General features: G+C 41.4%; 2 protein-coding genes and 1 pseudogene across 3 annotated transcripts in view; 2 read left to right on the plus strand and 1 right to left on the minus strand.

Moving 5' to 3' along the window:
* The window catches only part of LOC139542145 (zinc finger protein 665-like), a 294,018-nt pseudogene that overhangs the window by 153,958 nt on the left and 117,004 nt on the right, over positions 1-23,056 (minus strand).
* On the plus strand, positions 8,644-19,467 carry LOC139548746 (zinc finger protein 180-like). The gene is made up of 2 exons (XM_071358536.1): positions 8,644-9,249; positions 16,004-19,467. Exons 1-2 carry the CDS (start codon positions 8,883-8,885, stop codon positions 16,987-16,989), a joined length of 1,353 nt encoding a protein of 450 aa, XP_071214637.1. The 5' UTR covers positions 8,644-8,882; the 3' UTR covers positions 16,990-19,467.
* Positions 21,128-23,056, plus strand: part of LOC139548520 (semenogelin-2-like) — a 36,487-nt gene continuing 34,558 nt past the window's right edge. For both annotated transcript variants that reach the window (XM_071358220.1, XM_071358212.1), the window contains exon 1: positions 21,128-22,236. In XM_071358220.1, coding sequence (XP_071214321.1) covers positions 21,366-22,236 — 871 coding nt within the window. In that variant the 5' untranslated portion in view covers positions 21,128-21,365. The remainder of the gene's footprint in view (positions 22,237-23,056) is intronic.

The following is a 23,056-nucleotide window of genomic DNA, read 5'->3' on the forward strand; positions in this document are numbered from 1 at the left end:
TCCATAGTAACATCTGACAAAAATATCTAAAGACACTGAAGCAGCAGACTTTGGAAATTAATATTTGTGTCATTCTCAAAACTTTTGGCCAAGACTGCACACATTAAACCCAGATTCCGTGTGGTTTTTGAGATGTTAGTTTTAACAGGACGTGAAACCTCATCTCTCTCCACTCGGCACAATTGATTTCAACATGATATCAATGAGTTATGACAAATAAGTGTTGCGTTTCTCTTCGTTCTGGGGACCCCTAAATGTAAATGCATCACTCCAAAATGTAGCTAACTGTCTTCTGCAGATTATCTAACCAGTGAGGTAAAAGATATCTCCCATTTCCATGTGTTTTTTTAGTTGTTAGTTTCAACAGCACGTACAACCTGATGTCCCCCCTAATCGATATCAGTGATTTATTGCTACTTGTCAAAACAACAGTGTTTTTGGTGCTTGTGCAGTTTATAAGGTGCTATAATATAATACATAATACAAGTAATATGATAGAAGAGAAGACTATGCCCGACGTCCAATATACGTTCGGTTTTAAAAAATATATATTTTTCAGGTCATTGTTTCAACTTAATAAATTGGTCTATGAACATTCATACATCACACCAGTTTTTACACATCAAGTGCTAATTGTCTTTAATCCACAACTGAAGAAGCATGACTCAAATCACCTCATATTTCAAACATTCATTCTGACAGAAGATGTGTTTTTCTCGTCATTAATTCATTAAGTGAATTAATGCTAATATATATTAACGAATGGGTGTACATTCGGTTTTGATATTTCATCATATTTACATTTCATGTCAGATTTAAATAAAGCTTGATTTAATTTGAACATATTGTAAAACAAATTAACCCAATGATTGACCAATCAACAGACTCTTGCAAAACCAATTAACAAATATGTGCAAAAGAAACACACATCTTGGTCCATCTCAGCATGGAAGACAGTGGAAGATTGTTATGGGATTTTTGTGTTTAATGACTAAAACATTTGACTTAGATGTTACTGTATGAATGAAACTTATTATAATCATAATTCTGAGTGTAATATGTTCCTTATTAGAAAGAATGGAGTTCTCTTCAGGCAGGCTGGAATGCTGTGTTCCTTACAGGACATTCTGTCTCTACCCAGGGAGGGGAAAGACCTTGGGTTGGTTGCAGATAGTTTAACAGGTGGCAGACAGTAATGAGAACGCTAACTATACTGCCATTGTATTCTAGAGGAGGATGGACATTAAAACCTATGACATCATCTTTATTATATAACCTGATGTAAAATGTATTATGATCAGTACTCTCGAGAATAAACGCTATTGATTGATTGATTGATTGATTTTAAGACTGGTTTCTGTCCATTTAATGCTGATAATTATCTTACAAATTCTTATGTATGGGCAGAGTGTTTTAATTGAATTGGTTGATAAACATAGGAAATAAAATTCCTTTAACAAAGATATACTGAATTTATACTATGTCAAAATTGTGTATGTATGTCAGTTTATCACTTTTCAACCAATCCAGTGCATTTTTGTTGAAAATAAATGTTGAAATCAACAATACGTCAAAGAATTCAACTGAAAACTGAAACAGACAAATGGATCAAACAGATCAATCCCACTTTTCCAGCCTGCTGAAGGCGTGGTGGAGTGGTAAACACCACCCCCGGCTCTACCAGGGGCTTGAGGTGGTCTCCCACAGCTCTGCTGGTGGAGTGGTAAACACCACCCCCGGCTCTACCGGGGGCTTGAGGTGGTGTCCCACAGCTCTGCTGTTGGAGTGGTAAACACCACCCCCGGCTCTACCAGGGGCTCGAGGTGGTCTCCCACAGCTCTGCTGGTGGAGTGGTAAACACCACCCCCGGCTCTACCAGGGGCTCTAGGTGGTCTCCCACAGCTCTGCTGGTGGAGTGGTAAACACCACCCCCGGCTCTACCAGGGGCTCTAGGTGGTCTCCCACAGCTCTGCTGGTGGAGTGGTAAACACCACTCCCGGCTCTACCAGGGGCTCTAGGTGGTCTCCCACAGCTCTGCTGGTGGAGTGGTAAACACCACCCCCGGCTCTACCAGGGGCTTGAGGTGGTCTCCCACAGCTCTGCTGGTGGAGTGGTAAACACCACCCCCGGCTCTACCAGGGGCTTGAGGTGGTCTCCCACAGCTCTGCTGGTGGAGTGGTAAACACCACCCCCGGCTCTACCAGGGGCTTGAGGTGGTCTCCCACAGCTCTGCTGGTGGAGTGGTAAACACCACCCCCGGCTCTACAAGGGGCGTGAGGTGGTCTCCCACAGCTCTGCTGGTGGAGTGGTAAACACCACCCCCGGCTCTACCAGGGGCTTGAGGTGGTCTCCCACAGCTCTGCTGGTGGAGTGGTAAACACCACCCCCGGCTCTACCAGGGGCTTGAGGTGGTCTCCCACAGCTCTGCTGGTGGAGTGGTAAACACCACCCCCGGCTCTACCAGGGGCTTGAGGTGGTCTCCCACAGCTCTGCTGGTGGAGTGGTAAACACCACCCCCGGCTCTACCAGGGGCTTGAGGTGGTCTCCCACAGCTCTGCTGGTGGAGTGGTAAACACCACCCCGGCTCTACCAGGGGCGTGAGGTGGTCTCCCACAGCTCTGCTGGTGGAGTGGTAAACACCACCCCCGGCTCTACCAGGGGCTTGAGGTGGTCTCCCACAGCTCTGCTGGTGGAGTGGTAAACACCACCCCCGGCTCTACCAGGGGCTTGAGGTGGTCTCCCACAGCTCTGCTGGTGGAGTGGTAAACACCACCCCCGGCTCTACCAGGGGCGTGAGGTGGTCTCCCACAGCTCTGCTGGTGGAGTGGTAAACACCACCCCCGGCTCTACCAGGGGCGTGAGGTGGTCTCCCACAGCTCTGCTGGTGGAGTGGTAAACACCACCCCCGGCTCTACCAGGGGCTTGAGGTGGTCTCCCACAGCTCTGCTGGTGGAGTGGTAAACACCACCCCCGGCTCTACCAGGGGCTCTAGGTGGTCTCCCACAGCTCTGCTTATGTCATGTTCTGTGGCCTTGACGTTCCATTTCTTGACTGCCCCTGCAACACAGAAACACATTTGATAATATTATGTAAAACACTCAATGTAATGGATATGGAGCATCTACAGCCTCAGTTACACCTGGCACCTAAATGTGACTTCTGTCATCTGATCACTCCAAGCTGCATTAGGTTCAGATCTGCCGCGATGGGCTTTGTGTTCGGAATTTGAGTCTGAGGGGAATTTAACTTTTCATACAGCCAAAAGGGGTGAGAAATTACATAAATATCAGTGGACAATTTGCACTAATGTAAATAAACATAGATGATGGAACACATACCCTTTTGCTGACGTGATGAACCACTAAGGGGACATAAATATTTACCATCTAAACCATGTGTGACCTCTCACCTCTCTGGCTGTAGAAGTGTTCTTCCTAACCAATCCCTCAACAGCTCTCTGACTGAGCTCCACCCTCACTGGGTCTTCAGAGGAGAGGAAGGCTGAGGAGGGATGGAAGGATGAATGGATCAATCAGTCAACAAGTCAGTAATATAAAGAGAGTGTTGATCATCTTAAATGTCCATCTCCCACCCATGGAGAGACCTATATACTGTATCCAGGGTCAGCCATGGTAGTATGATAGGTGCAGTGTAATGTGTTGTGTTACATCTTAAATGTCCATCTCCCACCCATGGAGAGACCTATATACTGTATCCAGGGTCAGCCATAGTAGTATGATAGGTGCAGTGTAATGTGTTGTGTTACATCTTAAATGTCCATCTCCCACCCATGGAGAGACCTATATACTGTATCCAGGGTCAGCCATAGTAGTATGATAGGTGCAGTGTAATGTGTTGTGTTACATCTTAAATGTCCATCTCCCACCCATGGAGAGACCTATATACTGTATCCAGGGTCAGCCATAGTAGTATGATAGGTGCAGTGTAATGTGTTGTGTTACATCTTAAATGTCCATCTCCCACCCATGGAGAGACCTATATACTGTATCCAGGGTCAGCCATAGTAGTATGATAGGTGCAGTGTAATGTGTTGTGTTACATCTTAAATGTCCATCTCCCACCCATGGAGAGACCTATATACTGTATCCAGGGTCAGCCATAGTAGTATGATAGGTGCAGTGTAATGTGTTGTGTTACATCTTAAATGTCCATCTCCCAACCATGGAGAGACCTATATACTGTATCCAGGGTCAGCCATAGTAGTATGATAGGTGCAGTGTAATGTGTTGTGTTACATCTTAAATGTCCATCTCCCAACCATGGAGAGACCTATATACTGTATCCAGGGTCAGCCATAGTAGTATGATAGGTGCAGTGTAATGTGTTGTGTTACATCTTAAATGTCCATCTCCCAACCATGGAGAGACCTATATACTGTATCCAGGGTCAGCCATAGTAGTATGATAGGTGCAGTGTAATGTGTTGTGTTACATCTTAAATGTCCATCTCCCAACCATGGAGAGACCTATATACTGTATCCAGGGTCAGCCATAGTAGTATGATAGGTGCAGTGTAATGTGTTGTGTTACATCTTAAATGTCCATCTCCCACCCATGGAGAGACCTATATACTGTATCCAGGGTCAGCCATAGTAGTATGATAGGTGCAGTGTAATGTGTTGTGTTACATCTTAAATGTCCATCTCCCAACCATGGAGAGACCTATATACTGTATCCAGGGTCAGCCATAGTAGTATGATAGGTGCAGTGTAATGTGTTGTGTTACATCTTAAATGTCCATCTCCCACCCATGGAGAGACCTATATACTGTATCCAGGGTCAGCCATAGTAGTATGATAGGTGCAGTGTAATGTGTTGTGTTACATCTTAAATGTCCATCTCCCACCCATGGAGAGACCTATATACTGTATCCAGGTTGGGTAGGTTACTTTCTCAATGTAATCCGTTAGTTACTAGTTACCTGTCTAAAAGTGTCATCAGTAACGTCACTGTTGGATCCCCCAAACTCAGTAATGTAGTCTGATTACTTTCAGTTACTCAGTTATGTAATCTGATTACTATGAATTACTTTCTCCTTAAGAGGCACAGGTTAGTACCACCAATATATCTGATTTGAAACCTAACACTGCTAACCATAATGCCTAAACCTTACCTTAAATAACCCTAACATTAACCACACTGCTAACCCTAATGCTAACCCTAACCTTAAATATCCCTAACCTTAACCACACTGCTAACCCTAATGCCTAACCCTAACCTTAAATAACCCTAACCTTAACCATACTGCTAACCCTAATGCTAACCCTAACCTTAACCATACTGCTAACTCTAATGCCTAACCCTAACCTTAAATAACCCTAACCTTAACCATACTACTAACCATACTGCTAACCCTAACCTTAACCATACTACTAACCATACTGCTAACCCTAACCTTAACCATACTACTAACCATACTGCTAACCCTAACCTTAACCATACTACTAACCATACTGCTAACCCTAACCTTAACCATACTACTAACCATACTGCTAACCCTAACCTTAACCATACTACTAACCATACTGCTAACCCTAACCTTAACCATACTACTAACCATACTGCTAACCCTAACCTTAACCATACTACTAACCATACTGCTAACCCTAACCTTAACCATACTACTAACCATACTGCTAACCCTAACCTTAACCATACTACTAACCATACTGCTAACCCTAACCTTAACCATACTACTAACCATACTGCTAACCCTAACCTTAACCATACTACTAACCATACTGCTAACCCTAACCTTAACCATACTACTAACCCTAATACTAACCCTAACCTTAACCATACTGCTAACCCTAATGCCTAACCCTAACCTTAACCATACTGCTAACCCTAATGCCTAACCCTAACCTTAACCATACTGCTAACCCTAATGCTAACCCTAACCTTAACCATACTGCTAACCCTAATGCTAACCCTAACCTTAACCATACTGCTAACCCTAATGCTAACCCTAACCTTAACCATACTGCTAACCCTAATGCTAACCCTAACCTTAACCATACTGCTAACCCTAATGCTAACCCTAACCTTAACCATACTGCTAACCCTAACTCTAACCTTACATTGTTGTGTTTTCATGAATTGAATGCAAGACTGTGCAAAGCTGTCATCAAGGGAAAATTAGGCTATTTGAAAAGTCTCAAATATAAAATATATATATTTTGATTTGTTCAACACTGTTTTGGTTACTACATGATTCCATATGTGTTATTTCATAGTTATCTTTTATCAGGTGCTTGACAGTTTCACAGCTGAGCTGCAGAGGCGTTTTTTCAAAGGAGAATTGCGAGATAATGCAAGGGGTCCAGTCTCTCAACCCAAAGAGTACAACATTCTTGAATGAGGAGCGTGTGTTTGCCTTTGCTCAGACCTTTGAGTCAGATTTAGAGGACCTCAAACATGAGCTTCATCAAACCAAGCGGCTTCTTGATAGGAGAGAGAAAAGTGGAAGGGACAGACCGTCTATTCTCCTTGACTTTGTTGTGTTTCTAGAACCTTTTAAAGAGGTCTTCCGTGAGCTATTTCGACTTTGTAAGATTTCTGTTGTTACACCAGTCAGCAGTGCTTTTTGCGAGAGAAGCTTCTCAGCTTTAAAACGGATTAAAACCCACCTTAGGACAACAATGGTTGATGACTGGTTAAGTCACCTCGGAATTCTCCGTGTTGAGTCAAGGAGGGTACAACATGGATGAGTTTGTGAAACATTTTGCCAGTTCTCACCAGAACCACAGAATTATGCTGTTTTAAATCTACCTAGGATAATTCGGCACTTAGTGGTCACGATTAAAACCTGCACTGTGTACTAGCTAGTACGCTGATATTCTAAAATGATCCATCCAAAGGGTATCATGTCACACAGATTTAATTTGGTCTTGATTAGGACAATTCCAAAACGTTTCTTTGCTATTAGTTAACATAATATATGAGCATAAATATGATACTGTAAGTTTGTAATATTGATGGGCACCAAAATTAATTTTATTTTTCAAGTCCATTTCTGCTTGGTACCTGGTATGTCAAATTGCAGTGTGTTTTTTTTGTAAATTAACTTTTTTTGTAAATAAACTATGCAATTTTGGTGCTTGAGCTTTAATTTCTGAAACTATTTTGGATGTTCAACACTTAAAGACCCAGATGATATATTCATGAAAACAGAGTGACCCGTGTGTGTGTGTGTGTGTGTGAGAGAGAGAGAAATTGAGCTGTAGTCCCTAGGTAGAGACACTGTGTAACGGTTCTCCTCTTCCTCCGAAGAGGAGGAGCATGGATTGAACCAAGGCGCAGCGTGATACTTAGACATGATATTTATTTAGACACGACAAAACAACAAAGACAAAAAACGAACTATACTTGAATTAACTAACAAAACGAATGTAGACAGACCTGGACGTAAGAACTTACATGTAACACGAAGAACGCACGAACAGGGAAATGACTACATGAACCGAACGAACAAAATGAACAAACAAACCGAAACAGTCCCGTATGGTGCAACATAGACAGACACTGACACAGCAGACAGGAAACAAACACCCACAAAATCCCAACACAAAACAAGCCTCCTATATATGATTCTCAATCAGGGACAACGATTACCATCTGCCTCTGATTGAGAACCATATTAGGCTGGACATAGAAACAGACAAACTAGACACACAACATAGAATTCCCACCCAGCTCACGTCCTGACCAACACTAAACAAGCAAAACACATAATAACTCTGGTCAGGACGTTACACACTGACTATTCATAGTATGTTAAAGAATTCTAGTGAACCATTGGACCACACTATCTGCCACATTGAAGAACTCCGGGTTAAGTGAATTATCACTTCTGCCTCTAATCAGCAATCATAGGATTCATTCATGCTTAAAGTCTGAAAGTATTTGGTTTTAAATGTACTTAAGCATCAAAAGTAAAAGTCTAAATAATTTCAAATTCCTTCTATTAAGCAAACCAGATGAATGAGTGAGTCTGCCAGATAGGAGGCAGTAGGGAGGACCAGGGATGTTCTCTTGATGTGCGTGAATTGGACCATTTTTCTATCCTGTTAAGCATTCAAAATGTAACGAGTACTTTTGGGTGTCAGGGAAAATTTATGGAGTAAAAAGTACATCATTTTTCTTAGAAATGTAGTGCCGTAAAGGTAAAAGTTGTCAAAAATATAAATAGTAAAGTACAGAAAAACGACTTAAGTAGTACTTTAAAGTATTTTTACTTAAGTACTTTACACCTCTGGGTGTGGCTGACGCTGGCATACGACCTCGGTAGCACAGAGTAAATCAATATGACGTTGAGAAATAGTGTATTGTGGGCGGTTTAGAAGATATCTGGAAATAAGTTAATAAATATGTAATAACGCAAAAACACAACTGTTTGTCCTCATAGGTAGCCATATCGTGACTACAACTAAGTTACTAAGTATTAGATTAGAGTATTAGTATCAGAACACTGTGTTGTTTCATTGGTGGGTAAAAACTCATGACTCCTACCCTTTAACTTTTTGTCTGAAAATTAAATATTCATTTTACTCAACTGCGTTACCCACTCCAGGCAGCAGATGGCGTTCTGAGACTTTAAGGCAATGCTGCAAGTGTGACGTATAATCTAGTGGACGGAACGCTTCTTTCAACAGCAGCAACAGTCAGTCAGACACCTCGGTAGCTTGCTGGACACAATAGACGAACCAATAAAGCTTTAGATGCTTCCGTAGAGCCACTGTGTTTTAAACACACTTCTGTCGTCTAGTTAGTTATCCGATTTAATGTCACATTTACGTTGTTATTATTTAGCTAGCTGGCTTCTTAAGTTAGCATTAGCCTAGCTAGCTAACATCCCCGACCATGAGTTCACTAAGCTACTCTCTTGCTAAAGAAGAGGACGTCTGCTGGACGGAGAAAGAAGCTCTCGTGAAGGAGGAGGAGGAAGAGGAGGCTGTTACAATACAAAAACAAGTAGAGAGTGAGGCTGTTACCGTGAAAGAAGAAGAGAAAGACGTTTCAGTGAAAGAAGAAGAAGAGAAAGACGAGGATGGAGTTTTTGGATTGAAAGAGGAGGAGGGGGAGATGACTGTTACATCGAAAAACGAGGAAGAAGAGGAAACTGGATATCTGGGCCCGGTTTCCCAAACGCATCTTAAGGCATCCAATGGTTCAAACAATGAACATAGCAGTAAGATGGTTTTGAGAAACCGGTCCCTGATTAACACTAGTAAGTACTGTCTTAAATACAGAGGCACAAACTCTGCAGTTGTTGAACTGATGTGTGGTGTTAAAGCGGAAACCTGCAATTGCTACATCCGTATTGGGACTTTTAAATTATTTATTTATAGCCATTGATTCTTGAAGAATATAACACATGCCTCATGAGCTTAGTTCAACTGTTGTACCCCATCAGAACCCAACATAAGCTTTTTTTACTCCAATGTTTAGAAACAATGTAAATCAACACTGTATAGCTTCAACATGGTTAAAACTATAATGTTGATATCATGGATGGTCAGTCCTTGCATCCATATGTCTGTCTATGAATTTGAGAGTAGTTACATTTCTCCAGCCCCATCCCTCATCTTATTACCTAAACAATGGTGGAATGACAGATTTGTTATTGTTTGAACTGCAGAATGGTAGATAATAATAAAAAAAGGGACAACCTAGGTTTTAAATAGCAACAAAATGGCTGCCCTGAGACTTGGTTTGGTAAACAGCTAAGGGATGGGGGCTGGAGAAATGTAACCACTCTCAAATTCATAGAGAAAGCTATTGTAGCAACCGTAACCCGAAACCAGGCGACCTCGTCAAGAAGTTCAGACATCTTGGCGTAACAGTTATAAGGTGTTGGCTTGACAGTCGCTGGACCCAGGTTTGAGTCTCGCTCAGGGCAACCCCCAGAATTCACTACACTATGAATACAAGGACTGGCCGTCCATAAGGTCAAAATGATAGTTTTAACCAGATTTTGAGGCTGTACAGTGTTAATTTACCAACAGTGGCATTATACAAGCTGATATTTTGGTTTCTGATGGTGAAATAGAGTTGAAACATTTGAGGCATTTATAAGTTATATTCTTCAAGAGTCAATGGCTATAAGGGCTGACCCTGAGTGTTCGGTCGATAGGCTGTTGTAGAAGTCTTCATCCAAATCAAGGTTAGTGAAAACTGTTCTGATGTCTATAAGCTCTCTTTGGTCATAAAGGAAATGATGGTGGAAACATTATGTAACCCAAAAAAAGTTATGATCAGCGTTAAAAAAATACACAAAATACCACAATTGGTCAGGAGCCCTTAAAACGTCTGCTTTCCAATGCAGCACCATTCTAGATAACATTCTAACTAACATTCTAAATAGCATTCTAAATAGCATTCTAAATAACATTCTAGATAACATTCTAGATAACATTCTAAATACCAATAGCATGAATTAGCCTATGTGAACAAGAAGCACAACATATTTTCAGAGATGTGTGATAATTAACTCCTCTGTAATATAGTAAAGCTTTGAAATTGTGACATTATGTACTTTCGAGGAAAATAGGCAGATTTTCTTGACTGGTTTTTAGAAGGGATTTTGTGACTATTAGCTTAGAAACCACGTGACGCAGCATGACAACGTGAACTCAATTGGTCAACTGTCTGTGGGACGGGTGTTAGTCGTTTGGAAAGTTTTGAAACTTTCTGGAAAAGTTTTTCCTTTTTAAACATTTTTGTTTACTAGCCTGTTTAATTTGGATCCCGTAACGCGGTTAGCCTCAGTACTGTGCTTGTGGATATTTAAATTCCTTTTGTTTGTTGCGGTTTCCATCGACTTTACGAGCAGTTAATCATGTGCTTGTGGATATTTCAATTCCTGCTGTTTGTTGCGATTGGCTTTATGAGCTGTGCTGGCTGGAATTGTATGGAGTACCAGCGTTAGCCTACGTTGCATCCATCACGCCGCCCAAAGTTAAAGAAGGGTTGGAGGAATGGAGAGAACAGTGTCTAACTATGACAGGTACGTGATCTTTTACATCAACAAAAATATGTCTATAAGCAATCGTTACAGCAACAGGAAAATAGCTTCAAGAGTCTTGTCCAAATACTGGTGGACTCAACTAACAAAAGAAGGGACGATCTGACCAGAGAGGTCCAAGACCTTAAGAACAGTTTGCAGTTCTCCCAGGGAGAGGTGGATGTCCTGAAAGAGACTTGCAGCAAGATGGCAACAAACTGTAAGTCCCCGTGAGATGACATCTTCACTGTCTGTGAATTATTATTATTACAGACGACATCATCACTGTCTGTGAATTATTATTATTACAGATGACATCATCACTGTCTGTGAATTATTATTACAGATGACATCATCACTGTCTGTGAATTATTATCACAGATGACTGGGGAAACAGACTATCTAGAGCACGTGTCAAACACAAGGCCCGCAGGCCCAATCCGGACCGTGAAATGTCTATCCGGCCCATGCAATTATTTGAGTAGTTAATTCAGTTTGGCCCGCTTGCATACCGCCCGCGATGGACTGCACTACAAGTCCCAGCAAGCACTGCCAACGTGCTACACGCCAAACATCAGTGGATTGCCACAGACACACTCTTCCCAGATCCACACACGAACCAGCCAGTGTGCTGTATCATATATACAGTTGAAGTCGGAAGTTTACACACACTTAAGTTGGAATCATTAAAACTCATTTTTACAACCACTCCACAAATTTCTTGTGAACAAACTATAGTTTTGGCAAGTCTACTTCTACTTTGTGCATGACACAATACATTTTTCCAATTGTTTACAGACAGATTATTTCACTTATAATTCACTGTATCACAATTCCAGTGGGCCAGAAGTTTACATGCACTAAGTCGACTGTGCCTTTAAACAGCTTGGAAAATTCCAGAAAATTATGTCATGCTTTTTAGAAGCTTCTGATAGGCTAATTGACATCATTTGAGTCAATTGGAGGTGTACCTGTGGATGTATTTCAAGGCCTACCTTCAAACTCAGTGCCTCTTTGCCTGACATCGTGGGAAAATCAAAAGAAATCAGCCAAGACCTCAGAAAATAATAATTGGAGACCTCCACAAGTCTAGTTCATCCTTGGGAGCAATTTCCAAACGCCTGAAGGTACCACGTTCATCAGTACAAACAATAGTACGCAAGTATAAACACCGTGGGACCACGCAGCCGTCATACTGCTACGGAAAGAGACGCGTTCTGTCTCCTAGAGATGAACGTACTTTGGTGCGAAAAGTTCAAATCAATCCCAGAACAACAGCAAAAGACCTTGTGAAGATGCTGGAGGAAACAGGTACAAAAGTATCTATATCCACAGTAAAACAAGTCCTATATCAACATAAGCTGAAAGGCCACTCAGCAAGGAAGAAGCCACTGCTCCAAAACCGCCATAAAAAAGCCAGACTACGGTTTGCAACTGCACATGGGGACACAGATTGTACTTTTTGGAGAAATGTCCTCTGGTCTGATGAAACAAAAATAGAACGGACCATCGTTATGTTTGGAGGAGAAAGGGGGAGGCTTGCAAGCCGAAGAACACCATCCCAACCGTGAGGCACGGGGGTGGCAGCATCATGTTGTGGGGGTGCTTTACTGCAGGAGGGACTGGTGCACTTCACAAAATAGATGGCATCATGAGGTAGGTAAATTATGTGGATATATTGAAGCAACATCTCAAGACATCAGTCAGGAAGTTAAAGCTTGGTCGCAAATGGGTCTTCCAAGTGGACAGTGACCCCAAGCATACTTCCAAAGTTGTGGCAAAATGGCTTAAGGACAACAAAGTCAAGGTATTGGAGTGGCCATCGCAAAGCCGGGACCTCAATTCCATAGAAAATTTGTGGGCAGAACTGACAAAGCGTGTGCTAGCAAGGATGCCTACAAACCTGACTCAGTTACACCAGCTCTGTCAGGAGGAATGGGCCAAAATTCACCCAACCTATTGTGGGAAGCTTGTGAAAGGCTACACGAAATGTTTGACCCGAGTTAAACAATTTAAAGGCAACGCTACCAAATACTAATTGAGTGTATGTAAACTGATGACCCCCTGGGAATGTGATGCAAGAAATAAAAGCTGAAATAAATAATTCTCTCCAATATTATTCTGACATTTCACATTATTAAAATAAAGTGGTGATCCTAACTGACCTAAAACAGGGAATTTTTTACTAGGATTAAATGTCAGGAATTGTGGAAAAACTGAGTTTAAATGTATTTGGCTAAGGTGTATGTTAACTTCTGACTTCAACTGAATATATATATACACCATACGACTAATGTCTACCAGACCGAAAGTTTAAACATGTTGTAGGCTTAACAATGAATAACCAAAAAACTAAAAACCAAACTATTTTATTTTACATATTAAATCTGTTTTTTAGGCACCAAACAACTTCTAAATACTGTAGACTTCCATTAATTTATTAAACTGGTACCGGACTACCTTCAGACGAGTCTTGTCAGGCTTCTGGGCGTCCAAGAGCAAAGCAATCAACATTTACAATACCAGTCAAAAGTTTGGACACACCTACTCAGTTCAGGGTTTTTCTTTATTTTTTTTACTATTTTCTACATTGTAGAATAATAGTGAAGACATCAAAACTATGAAATAACACAAATGGAATCATGTAGTAACCAAAAAAAGTGTTAAACAAATCAAAATATATCTGAGATTCTTCAAAGTTGCCACCCTTTGCCTTGATGATAGCTTTGCGCACTCTTGGCATTCTCTCAACCAGCTTCATGAGGTAGTCACCTGGAATGCATTTCAATTAACAGGTGTGCCTTCTTAAAAGCTAATTTGTGGAATGTATTTCCTTCTTAATGTGTTGTGACAAGGTAGTGGTGGTATACAGAAGATAACCCTATTTGGTGAAAGACCAAGTCAATATGGCAAGAACTGCTCAAATAAGCAAAGAGAAACGACATTCCATCATGCGCTATGATGAAACTGGCTCATGAGGATTGCCACAGGAAAGGAAGACCAGAGTTACCTCTGCTGCAGAGGATACGTTCATTAGAGTTACCAGTCTCAGAAATTGCAGGACAAATTAATGCTTCGGAGTTCAAATAACAGACACATCTCAACATCAACTGTTCAGAGGAGACTACGTGAATCAGGCCTTCATGGATGAATTTATGAAAAGAAACCACTACTAATGGACACCAATAAGAAGAAGAGACTTGCTTGGTCTAAGAGACATGAGCAATTTAAATTAGACTGGTGGAAATCTGTCTTTTGGTCTGATGAGTCCAATTGTGAGATTTTTGGTTCCAAACCGCTGTGTCTTTGTGAGACACAGAGTAGGTGAATGGATGATCTCCTCGTGTGTAGTTACCACCGTGAAGCATGGAGGAGGAGGTGTGATGGTGTGGGGGTGCTTTGCTGGTGACACTGTCTGTGATTTATTTAGAATTCAAGGCACACTTATCCAAAATGGCTACCACAGCATTCTGAAGGGATACGCCATCCCATCTGGTTTGCGCTTAGTTGGACCATCATTTGTTTTTCAACAGGACAATGACCCAACACACCTCATGGCTGTGTAAGGGCTATTTGACCAAGAAGGAGAGTGATGGAGCACTGCATCAGATGACCTGACCTCCACAATCACCCGACCTCAACCCAATTGAGATGGTTTGGGATGAGCTGGACTGCAGAGCGACTGCAGAGTGAAGAGAAAAGCAGCCAACAAGTGCTCAGCATATGTGGGAACTCTTTCAAAACTGTTGGAAGAGCATTCCAGGTGAAGCTGGTTGAGAGAATGCCAAGAGTGTGCCAAGAGTGTGCAAAGCTGTCTTGTAGGCAAAGAGTGGCTACTTTGAAGAATCTAAAATCTAAAATAAAATAAAATGATTTGTTTAACACTTTTTTTGGTTACTACATGATTCCATATGTGTTATTTCATAGTTTTGATATCATAACTATTATTCTACAATGTAGAGAATAGTAAAAATATAGAATAGCCCTTAAATGAGTAGGTGTGTCCAAACGTTTTACTGGTACTATATATTTATTATTATATATATGGCTTAATGCATCATTACATTAGCCATTTAGCCCCAATATGAAACTCAACTAGTCTCTCACTGTTTAACCAGAATAACATGAGTTGTGTCCTTCAAACTGTTAGACTGTTCGTCCATAATCAACTGACAAGTGGTACTTTTGTGGTACTCTACGTGTTGGTGAGAGGGATGACAGGGTCTTGATCTGGTGGTCCTCTATCCACACATTGATTGACCTGGCTGTGTGGCATGGAGCATTGTCCTGCTGGAAAAACCAATCCTCAGAGTTGGGGAACATTGTCCTGCTGGAATTATCCAATCTTCAGAGTTGGGGAACATTGTCCTGCTGGAATTATCCAATCTTCAGAGTTGGGGAACATTGTCCTGCTGGAAAAACCAATCCTCAGAGTTGGGGAACATTGTCAGAGCAGAAGGAAGCAAGTTTTCTTCCAGGACAACCTTGTACGTGGCTTGATTCATGCGTCCTTCACAAAGACAAATCTGCCCGATTCCACCCCCAGATCATCACCAAATTTCACAGTGGCTGCGAGACCTGGAGAGGCCTACAAGCCACAGAGACCTGGAGAGGCCTACAAGCCATAGAGACCTGGAGAGGCCTACAAGCCACAGAGACCTGGAGAGGCCTACAAGCCACAGAGACCTGGAGAGGCCTACAAGCCACAGAGACCTGGAGAGGCCTACAAGCCACAGTGTCCCGTACACACTGAAAGTTGGTGGAGGATCGGTGATGATCTGGGGGTGCTTCAGCAAGGCTGGAATCGGGAAGATTTGTCTTTAGACAATTGTCAAATAAGTTCATAAAAGCATTTAAACATTCATTACAGATGTAAATTGTTGCACAACATCATGTGCATCACCTTTTAGCTAAAATAAACAGTGGATTTCTGCTACTGGGGCCTTTAACCTTCTGTCTGACTTTGTTGTTCACACAGGAGAGAGACGTGACTATCATGGATCCTCTGGGGAGCCTCAACAACATCATGAAGCTGACGAGGCAGAGACGAGTCTCTCCACATCAGAACACCTCAAGAAACACCAGCGGAAACCCACAGGAAAGAAACCTCACTGCTGCTCTGACTGTGGGAAGACCTTTTCAAGATTATATACATTACAATCACACCAGAGAATTCACACTGGAGAGAAACCTTTCAGCTGTGATCAATGTGGGAAGAGTTTTGTTACATCTGGCTGTCTGACTATACACCAGAGAACACACACAGGAGAGAAACCTTATAGCTGTGGTCAATGTAAAAAGAGTTTTGTTACTTCTAGCTGTCTGACTATACACCAGAGAACACACACAGGAGAGAAACCTTATAGCTGTAATCAATGTGGGAAAAGTTTTGTTTCATCTAGCCGTCTGACAATACACCAGAGAACACACACAGGAGAGAAATCTTACAGCTGTGATCAATGTGGGAAGAGTTTTGTTTCATCTAGCCATCTGACTATACACCAGAGAATACACACAGGAGAGAAAGCTTACCACTGCTCTGACTGTGGAAAGAGTTTTTCTATCTCAGGAAATTTTAAATCACACCAGAGAACACACACAGGAGAGAAACCTTATAGCTGTAATCAATGTGAGAAGAGTTTTGCTCAATCAAGCAACCTCATAGCACACCTGAGAATACACACTGGAGAGAAACCTCACTGCTGCTCTGAGTGTGGGAAGACCTTCTCAAAATTATACACATTACAATCACACCAGAGAATTCACACTGGAGAGAAACCTTATAGCTGCTCTGACTGTGGAAAGATCTTTTCAAAATTATATACATTACTATCACACCAGAGAACACACACAGGAGAGAGGCCTCATCGCTGTAAGCAATGTGGGAAGAGTTTTATTCGCTCAAGCTGCCTGATGGTACATCTGAGAAAACACACAGGAGAAAAATCCTTTAGCTGTGATTAATGTGGGAAGAGTTTTACAACATCTAGCTATCTAACTATACACCAGAGAATACACACAAGAGAGAAACCTCATATTTGTGATCAATGTGGGAAGAGATACTCTGGTAAAATATCTCTGATCAAACATAAGAAAATACATGCTTGAAGGAGTTGTTTCATGATTTCAATTAAATAATGTCACAATGTAGAATGTTTTTAACATTGTAGAAGGCGTATTTTAATGATGTCACAATGTAGAATGTTTTAACATTGTAGAAGGCGTATTTTGATTAATGATGTCACAATGTAGAACCCTAAACAAATTTTGCCCCTGTTCTATTGATTTCAGTATGATATGGATATTAGCCTCATCGGGGGAAAAATCCAGGCTCTGAAATGAAAGTACTATTTGTGATTAACAAGAAAAAGTGTTGCTTTACACTTACTGTATTGGCGACCCACTTGAATCAAAATGCAACACTTCAAAATGTGGCTGTTTTCTACAAATTGACCTCTAACCGGTGATGTACACATTATTCCCAGATTCCGTGTGTTTTTTGAGCTGTTAGTTTTATCAGGATGTGCAACGTCATCTCCCCCTCTTGTGCAATTGATTTCAACGTGATGTTGATGTGAGTGATGCTAAATATGTGTTGTGTTTCTCTTCGTTTTGGGGACCCCGAAATTTAAATGCGTCACTCCAAAATGTAGCTGACTGTCTTCTGCAGGTTGTCTAACCAGTGAGGTAAAATATATCTCCCATTTCCATGTTTTTTGTTGTTGTGTTTGTTAGTTTCGACAGCAGGTACATCCTGATTTCCCCCTAATAGATATCAGTGATTTATTGCCAGTTGTCAAAACAAGTGTTTTAGATGCTTGTTTTTTTATTTTTTTATTTATTTAACCTTTATTTAACTCGCCAGGTCAGTTAAGAACACATTGTTATTTTCAATGACGGCCTACCGGGGAACAGTGGGTTAACTGATTTTTACTTTGTCAGCTCAGGGATTCAATCTTGCAACCTTTTGGTTACTAGTCCAACGCTCTAACCAATAGGCTACCTGCCGCCCCTACACTCTAACCAATAGGCTACCTGCCGCCCCTACACTCTAACCAATAGGCTACCTGCCGCCCCTACACTCTAACCAATAGGCTACCTGCCGCCCCTACACTCTAACCAATAGGCTACCTGCCGCGCCAAACTGCTTGTGCAGTTTATAAGGTGCTCGTAAAAATAAATAAAAAAATACAATTAATATGATTATTGTGGCAGTTTGTGTATATAGTACATGTTATGTTTAGGTTTTCAATATCACAAACTGTTTCTGCGTATTGGTTATTGATTTGGACCCATTAAAACTGTTTTGACATTGGGCTCCTCCCACATAGCAAAATGTTATTGAAAATATGTCCGACGTCCAACATTCAGTTTTGGTTGAGAGTGAAAATTGAAAATGCCGATTTTAGGTCGTTGAAAATAAGTTTTTTTCATGTCTTTGAAAAGACTATATAACGACGTCAGGACTACGTTCGGTTTTGGTTGAACGTTGAAAATACCTATATTTCAAGCCGTTGTTTCAAACATCTTAAAAACAACTTAATTTCAACCTACTTGCAGCCTATAAAACTGGACGCAGTTTACAAAATCGGTCTATGAACAGTTTTATTAACAATCATACATCACTCACAATATTTACACACACAGTATTTCTTTACAACATTCAAGTGCTAATTGTCTTTATTCCACTACTAAAGAAGCATGACTCAAATCACCTCATATTTCAAACATTCAGCCTGACAAAAGATACATGTTTTATTATTCCATGCCTCAACATTAAGTTAATTATTGCCAATATATATTAACAAAGGGGTGTACATTCGGTTTTTATATTTTCATAATATTTCAATGTAATGTAACATGTAGTAATCACAATTATTTATGCAACCAACTGACTATTTCTCGGTACAATTATATTATTTACAAACAACGATGTATAAGAAGCTTATATTTTGGACTGGATATCTATCGCATCTTATTCTTACTCAAATCAAATGTATTTATATCGCCCTTCTTACATCAGCTGATATCTCAAAAACAGAAACCCAGCCTAAAGTACAGAAACCCAGCCTAAAACCCCAAACAGCAAGCAATGCAGGTGTAGAAGCACGGTGGCTAGGAAAAACTCCCCTAGAAAGGCCAAAACCTAGGAAGAAACCTAGAGAGGAACCAGGCTATGAGGGGTGGCCAGTCCTCTTCTGGCTGTGCCGGGTGGAGATTATAACCAGAACAGGGCCAAGATGTTCAAATGTTCATACATTTCAACCTGACAGGATGTCAGTCCTGTCTGGTCTTACTATTTTATTCAATGCCATTTTCTTAGAATGCTCATTAGTCTTTCAGGTTTTATTATGTTTGTGTTTTTTTATTAGTCTTTTCCTGTGAAGTCATTACATCCATGTCTGAAATGTGCTGTATAAATAAAACATGATGTGATTTAAACATATTGCAAAAACATGAACCAATCCAGTGCCGTAGCAGCAAAACTCACTGTCCTCTCTGAAACGTCCTCTCTGAAACGTCCTCTCTGAAACGTCACTGTCCTCTCTGAAACGTCACTGTCCTCTCTGAAACGTCACTGTCCTCTCTGAAACGTCCTCTCACTGTCCTCTCTGAAACGTCCTCTCGCTGTCCTCTCTGAAACGTCCTCTCACTGTCCTCTCTGAAACGTCACTGTCCTCTCTGAAACGTCCTCTCGCTGTCCTCTCTGAAACGTCCTCTCGCTGTCCTCTCTGAAACGTCCTCTCGCTGTCCTCTCTGAAACGTCCTCTCGCTGTCCTCTCTGAAACGTCCTCTCGCTGTCCTCTCTGAAACGTCCTCTCGCTGTCCTCTCTGAAACGTCCTCTCGCTGTCCTCTCTGAAACGTCCTCTCGCTGTCCTCTCTGAAACGTCCTCTCACTGTCCTCTCTGAAACGTCCTCTCACTGTCAACTGCGTTTATTTTCAGCAAGCTTAACATGTGTAAATGTTTTTTATGAACATAACAAGATTCAACAACTGAGACATAAACTGAACAAGTTCCACAGACATGTGATTAACAGAAATGCAATAATGTGTGGCCATGGCAGAACACTGACATTTCCTGTCTTGCAGGAAATCACGCACAGAACGAGCAGTATGGCTGGTGGCATTGTCTTTTCTTTGTGTAACCAGCTGTCATATCTGTTCCGCCCGCTAGGGACATTTTCCTTTATGACATCATTTGTAATCAAGGTATGATTCATTCTGTGTATATGTAATTCAGTGTGATTAGTTAGGTATTTAGTAAATAAATAATTAAACCCAATTTTGTATTGCTGATTAAACTTGTTAGCCAGGGTTCGTGAAGATAACCAAGAATTTACAACTTTCAGATGAGACTGAAATTAGGTGACGATTAATATTGACGGCTGTTGATGTAAAATATTACTAGGACTTTAAGAGTTTATTCGGAAGATAACTGCTCTATAAATATTATTTCGTGGTGCCCCGACTTTCTAGTTCATTACATTTACATGATTAGCTCAATCAGGTGATATTAATTACAGAGAAAGGATTTTATAGAATAGCATGTCACTTAGCATATCACTTAATCCGGCATAGCCAAAGACAAGACACTTAGCTAGATAATATATCTGACTAGATATAAAGTGAAATGTTCCTTTAGTTATAAATATGTATGCAAGTGCTATATTCTGGATTACTTGTTTTGATTGTGTTACAGCCATGCATAGTTCGTATTAGCTAACTAGCTAGCTAGTAGCTTGTTAACTAACTGCAACATTTTTATTTGAATATACATTGTCGCTTCACTAGTTAATCATAACTATCTAATTTATGTGTATAAAAGTACTTGACCTTATGTTATATTTTTGTTTGTGCTCTGAAAACCACAATGATTTTGACTAACTATTTCAGTTCGAGTGTACTGCCACAGAATAGACGAAAAGCTCAGTTCAGATGTATTTTCCCCCCCAACCATTGTATAAGACTGGTTGTGTTGTTGATACTGTATATTATATACATTTTACTCAACTGCTTTACCCACTCCAGTTAGCAGATGGCGATGTGTCTTTCAGGCCATGCTGCTAGTGTGACGTATAATCTAGTCGACGGGACGCTTCTTGAAAAACTGAAGCCACCTCCGTAGCTCGCTAGCCAACGAAGTCGGCACATTCAAGCTCTTTAGACAATTTCGTTGTTTATATGCCGCTATGTTTTAAACACACTTCTATGCGTAAAAAACCCCCCACTCAGTTACCCCATTTAATTTCATATTGACGTTGTTAGTCAGCTAGCTGGCTGGTTAAGTTAGCAATAGTCTAGTCGCTAATGCTAACTAGCTAGCTAACATCCCCGACCATGAGCTCACTAAGCTGCTCCCCCCCTGCTAAAGAAGAGGTAGTCTGCTGGACGGAGAAAGGAACTCTCTTAAAAGAGGAGGAAGAGGAGGCTGTTGCCGTCAAAAAAGACGCAGAGAGTGAGGCTGTTACAGTGAAAGAAAAAGAGGAAGAAGCTTACAGAGTGAAAGAAGAGGAAGATGATATTACTGTGAAAGAAGAGGATGGAGTTTTTGGGGTGGAAGAGGGGGAGATGACTGTCACAGTGAAAGAAGAGGAAGACTGTTTTGGCGTGAAGGAGATGTCTGTCACAGTGAAAGAAGAGGAAGACTGTTTTGGCGTGAAGGAGATGTCTGTCACAGTGAACGAAGAGGAAGACTGTTTTGGCCTGAAGGAGATGTCTGTCACAGTGAAAGAAGAGGAAGACTGTTTTGGCGTGACGGAGATGACTGTCACAGTGAAAGAAGAGGAAGACTGTTTTGGCCTGAAGGAGATGTCTGTCACAGTGAAAGAAGAGGAAGACTGTTTTGGCCTGAAGGAGATGTCTGTCACAGTGAAAGAAGAGGAAGACTGTTTTGGCCTGAAGGAGATGTCTGTCACAGTGAAAGAAGAGGAAGACTGTTTTGGCCTGAAGGAGATGTCTGTCACAGTGAAAGAAGAGGAAGACTGTTTTGGCGTGAAGGAGATGTCTGTCACAGTGAAAGAAGAGGAAGACTGTTTTGGCCTGAAGGAGATGTCTGTCACAGTGAAAGAAGAGGAAGACTGTTTTGGCCTGAAGGAGATGACTGTCACAGTGAAAGAAGAGGAAGACTGTTTTGGCCTGAAGGAGATGTCTGTCACAGTGAAAGAAGAGGAAGAGCAGGCTGGAGATCTGATGAACACCGGTACATACAGTAAGTACTATGTTAAACAGCGGTGTTGTTGTTGTTGTTGTTGTTGTTGTTGTTTGTAGCGCTCCTGTCAATATGGAGTAAGGACGCGCACCCATAGAATTACAACGCTGAACCAACCAACCAAAACTACTAATCAATTGTAGCAGCACCCAATCACATCAGACCTTATACCTTCCATTCCGTCCAGCCCTGGACGACACCAGCTAGTCATTCCACATTACAAAAAGCTTCCACTCATCATTCCGTAGCAGTCTGAGACGTAGCTACACATTTTTTGTGCCCCCCCTGTCCCCCCCGTCTCACCCCCCCTGTCTCACTCCCCCCCTGTCTCACAGTCTTTCCAAAGAAGTTTGAACTGAAGTTTGCACTTACAATCGTCCACTCTCCTCCCCTTCGCAGTCGTCACTTCTGGTTCTCATTGCGTGAGCAGTTCAAGTCTTCCAATAAATCACTCTATTGCGGCATATTGACTTATCAGTTGTTAGTTAATATTTTACATTTTACAATCGAGGTGTAGATGCGTATAACGCCTCATAGATAACCACTCAGCATGAAAGGGAAAATTGTAATGCTCCGATCCAGTGGATATGTCATTAAAAAAATAGGCTTCTTTATCCGTGCTTGACTTGGATTGAAAATGGTTCCTGTACTCATTTTGAGGTGCCGGTACTCAGCTCCAGTGAGCTCCTGCCCAAGTCAAGCACTGCTTCTTATCCCTTGCTGCAAATAGCCTACAGCCCTGTCTGTCCCAAGCTCACTGGTGCAGGAAACTGATGGCCCAGAATATTTAATACAATGTTACAAGGTCACTAGCACCAGC

This window comes from Salvelinus alpinus, chromosome 2 (genome assembly GCF_045679555.1).
Source record: "Salvelinus alpinus chromosome 2, SLU_Salpinus.1, whole genome shotgun sequence".
NCBI classification, from domain to species: Eukaryota; Metazoa; Chordata; class Actinopteri; order Salmoniformes; family Salmonidae; genus Salvelinus; species Salvelinus alpinus.

What these genes read in the sequence shown, in the direction of transcription:
- LOC139548746 (XM_071358536.1), top strand. Translation starts at nt 8,883, where the DNA reads ATGAGTTCACTAAGCTACTCTCTTGCTAAAGAAGAGGACGTCTGCTGG. An exon ending in CCGGTCCCTGATTAACACTA is followed by an intron (nt 9,250 to 16,003) that starts GTAAGTACTGTC and finishes TTGTTCACACAG; the next exon opens with GAGAGAGACGTGACTATCAT.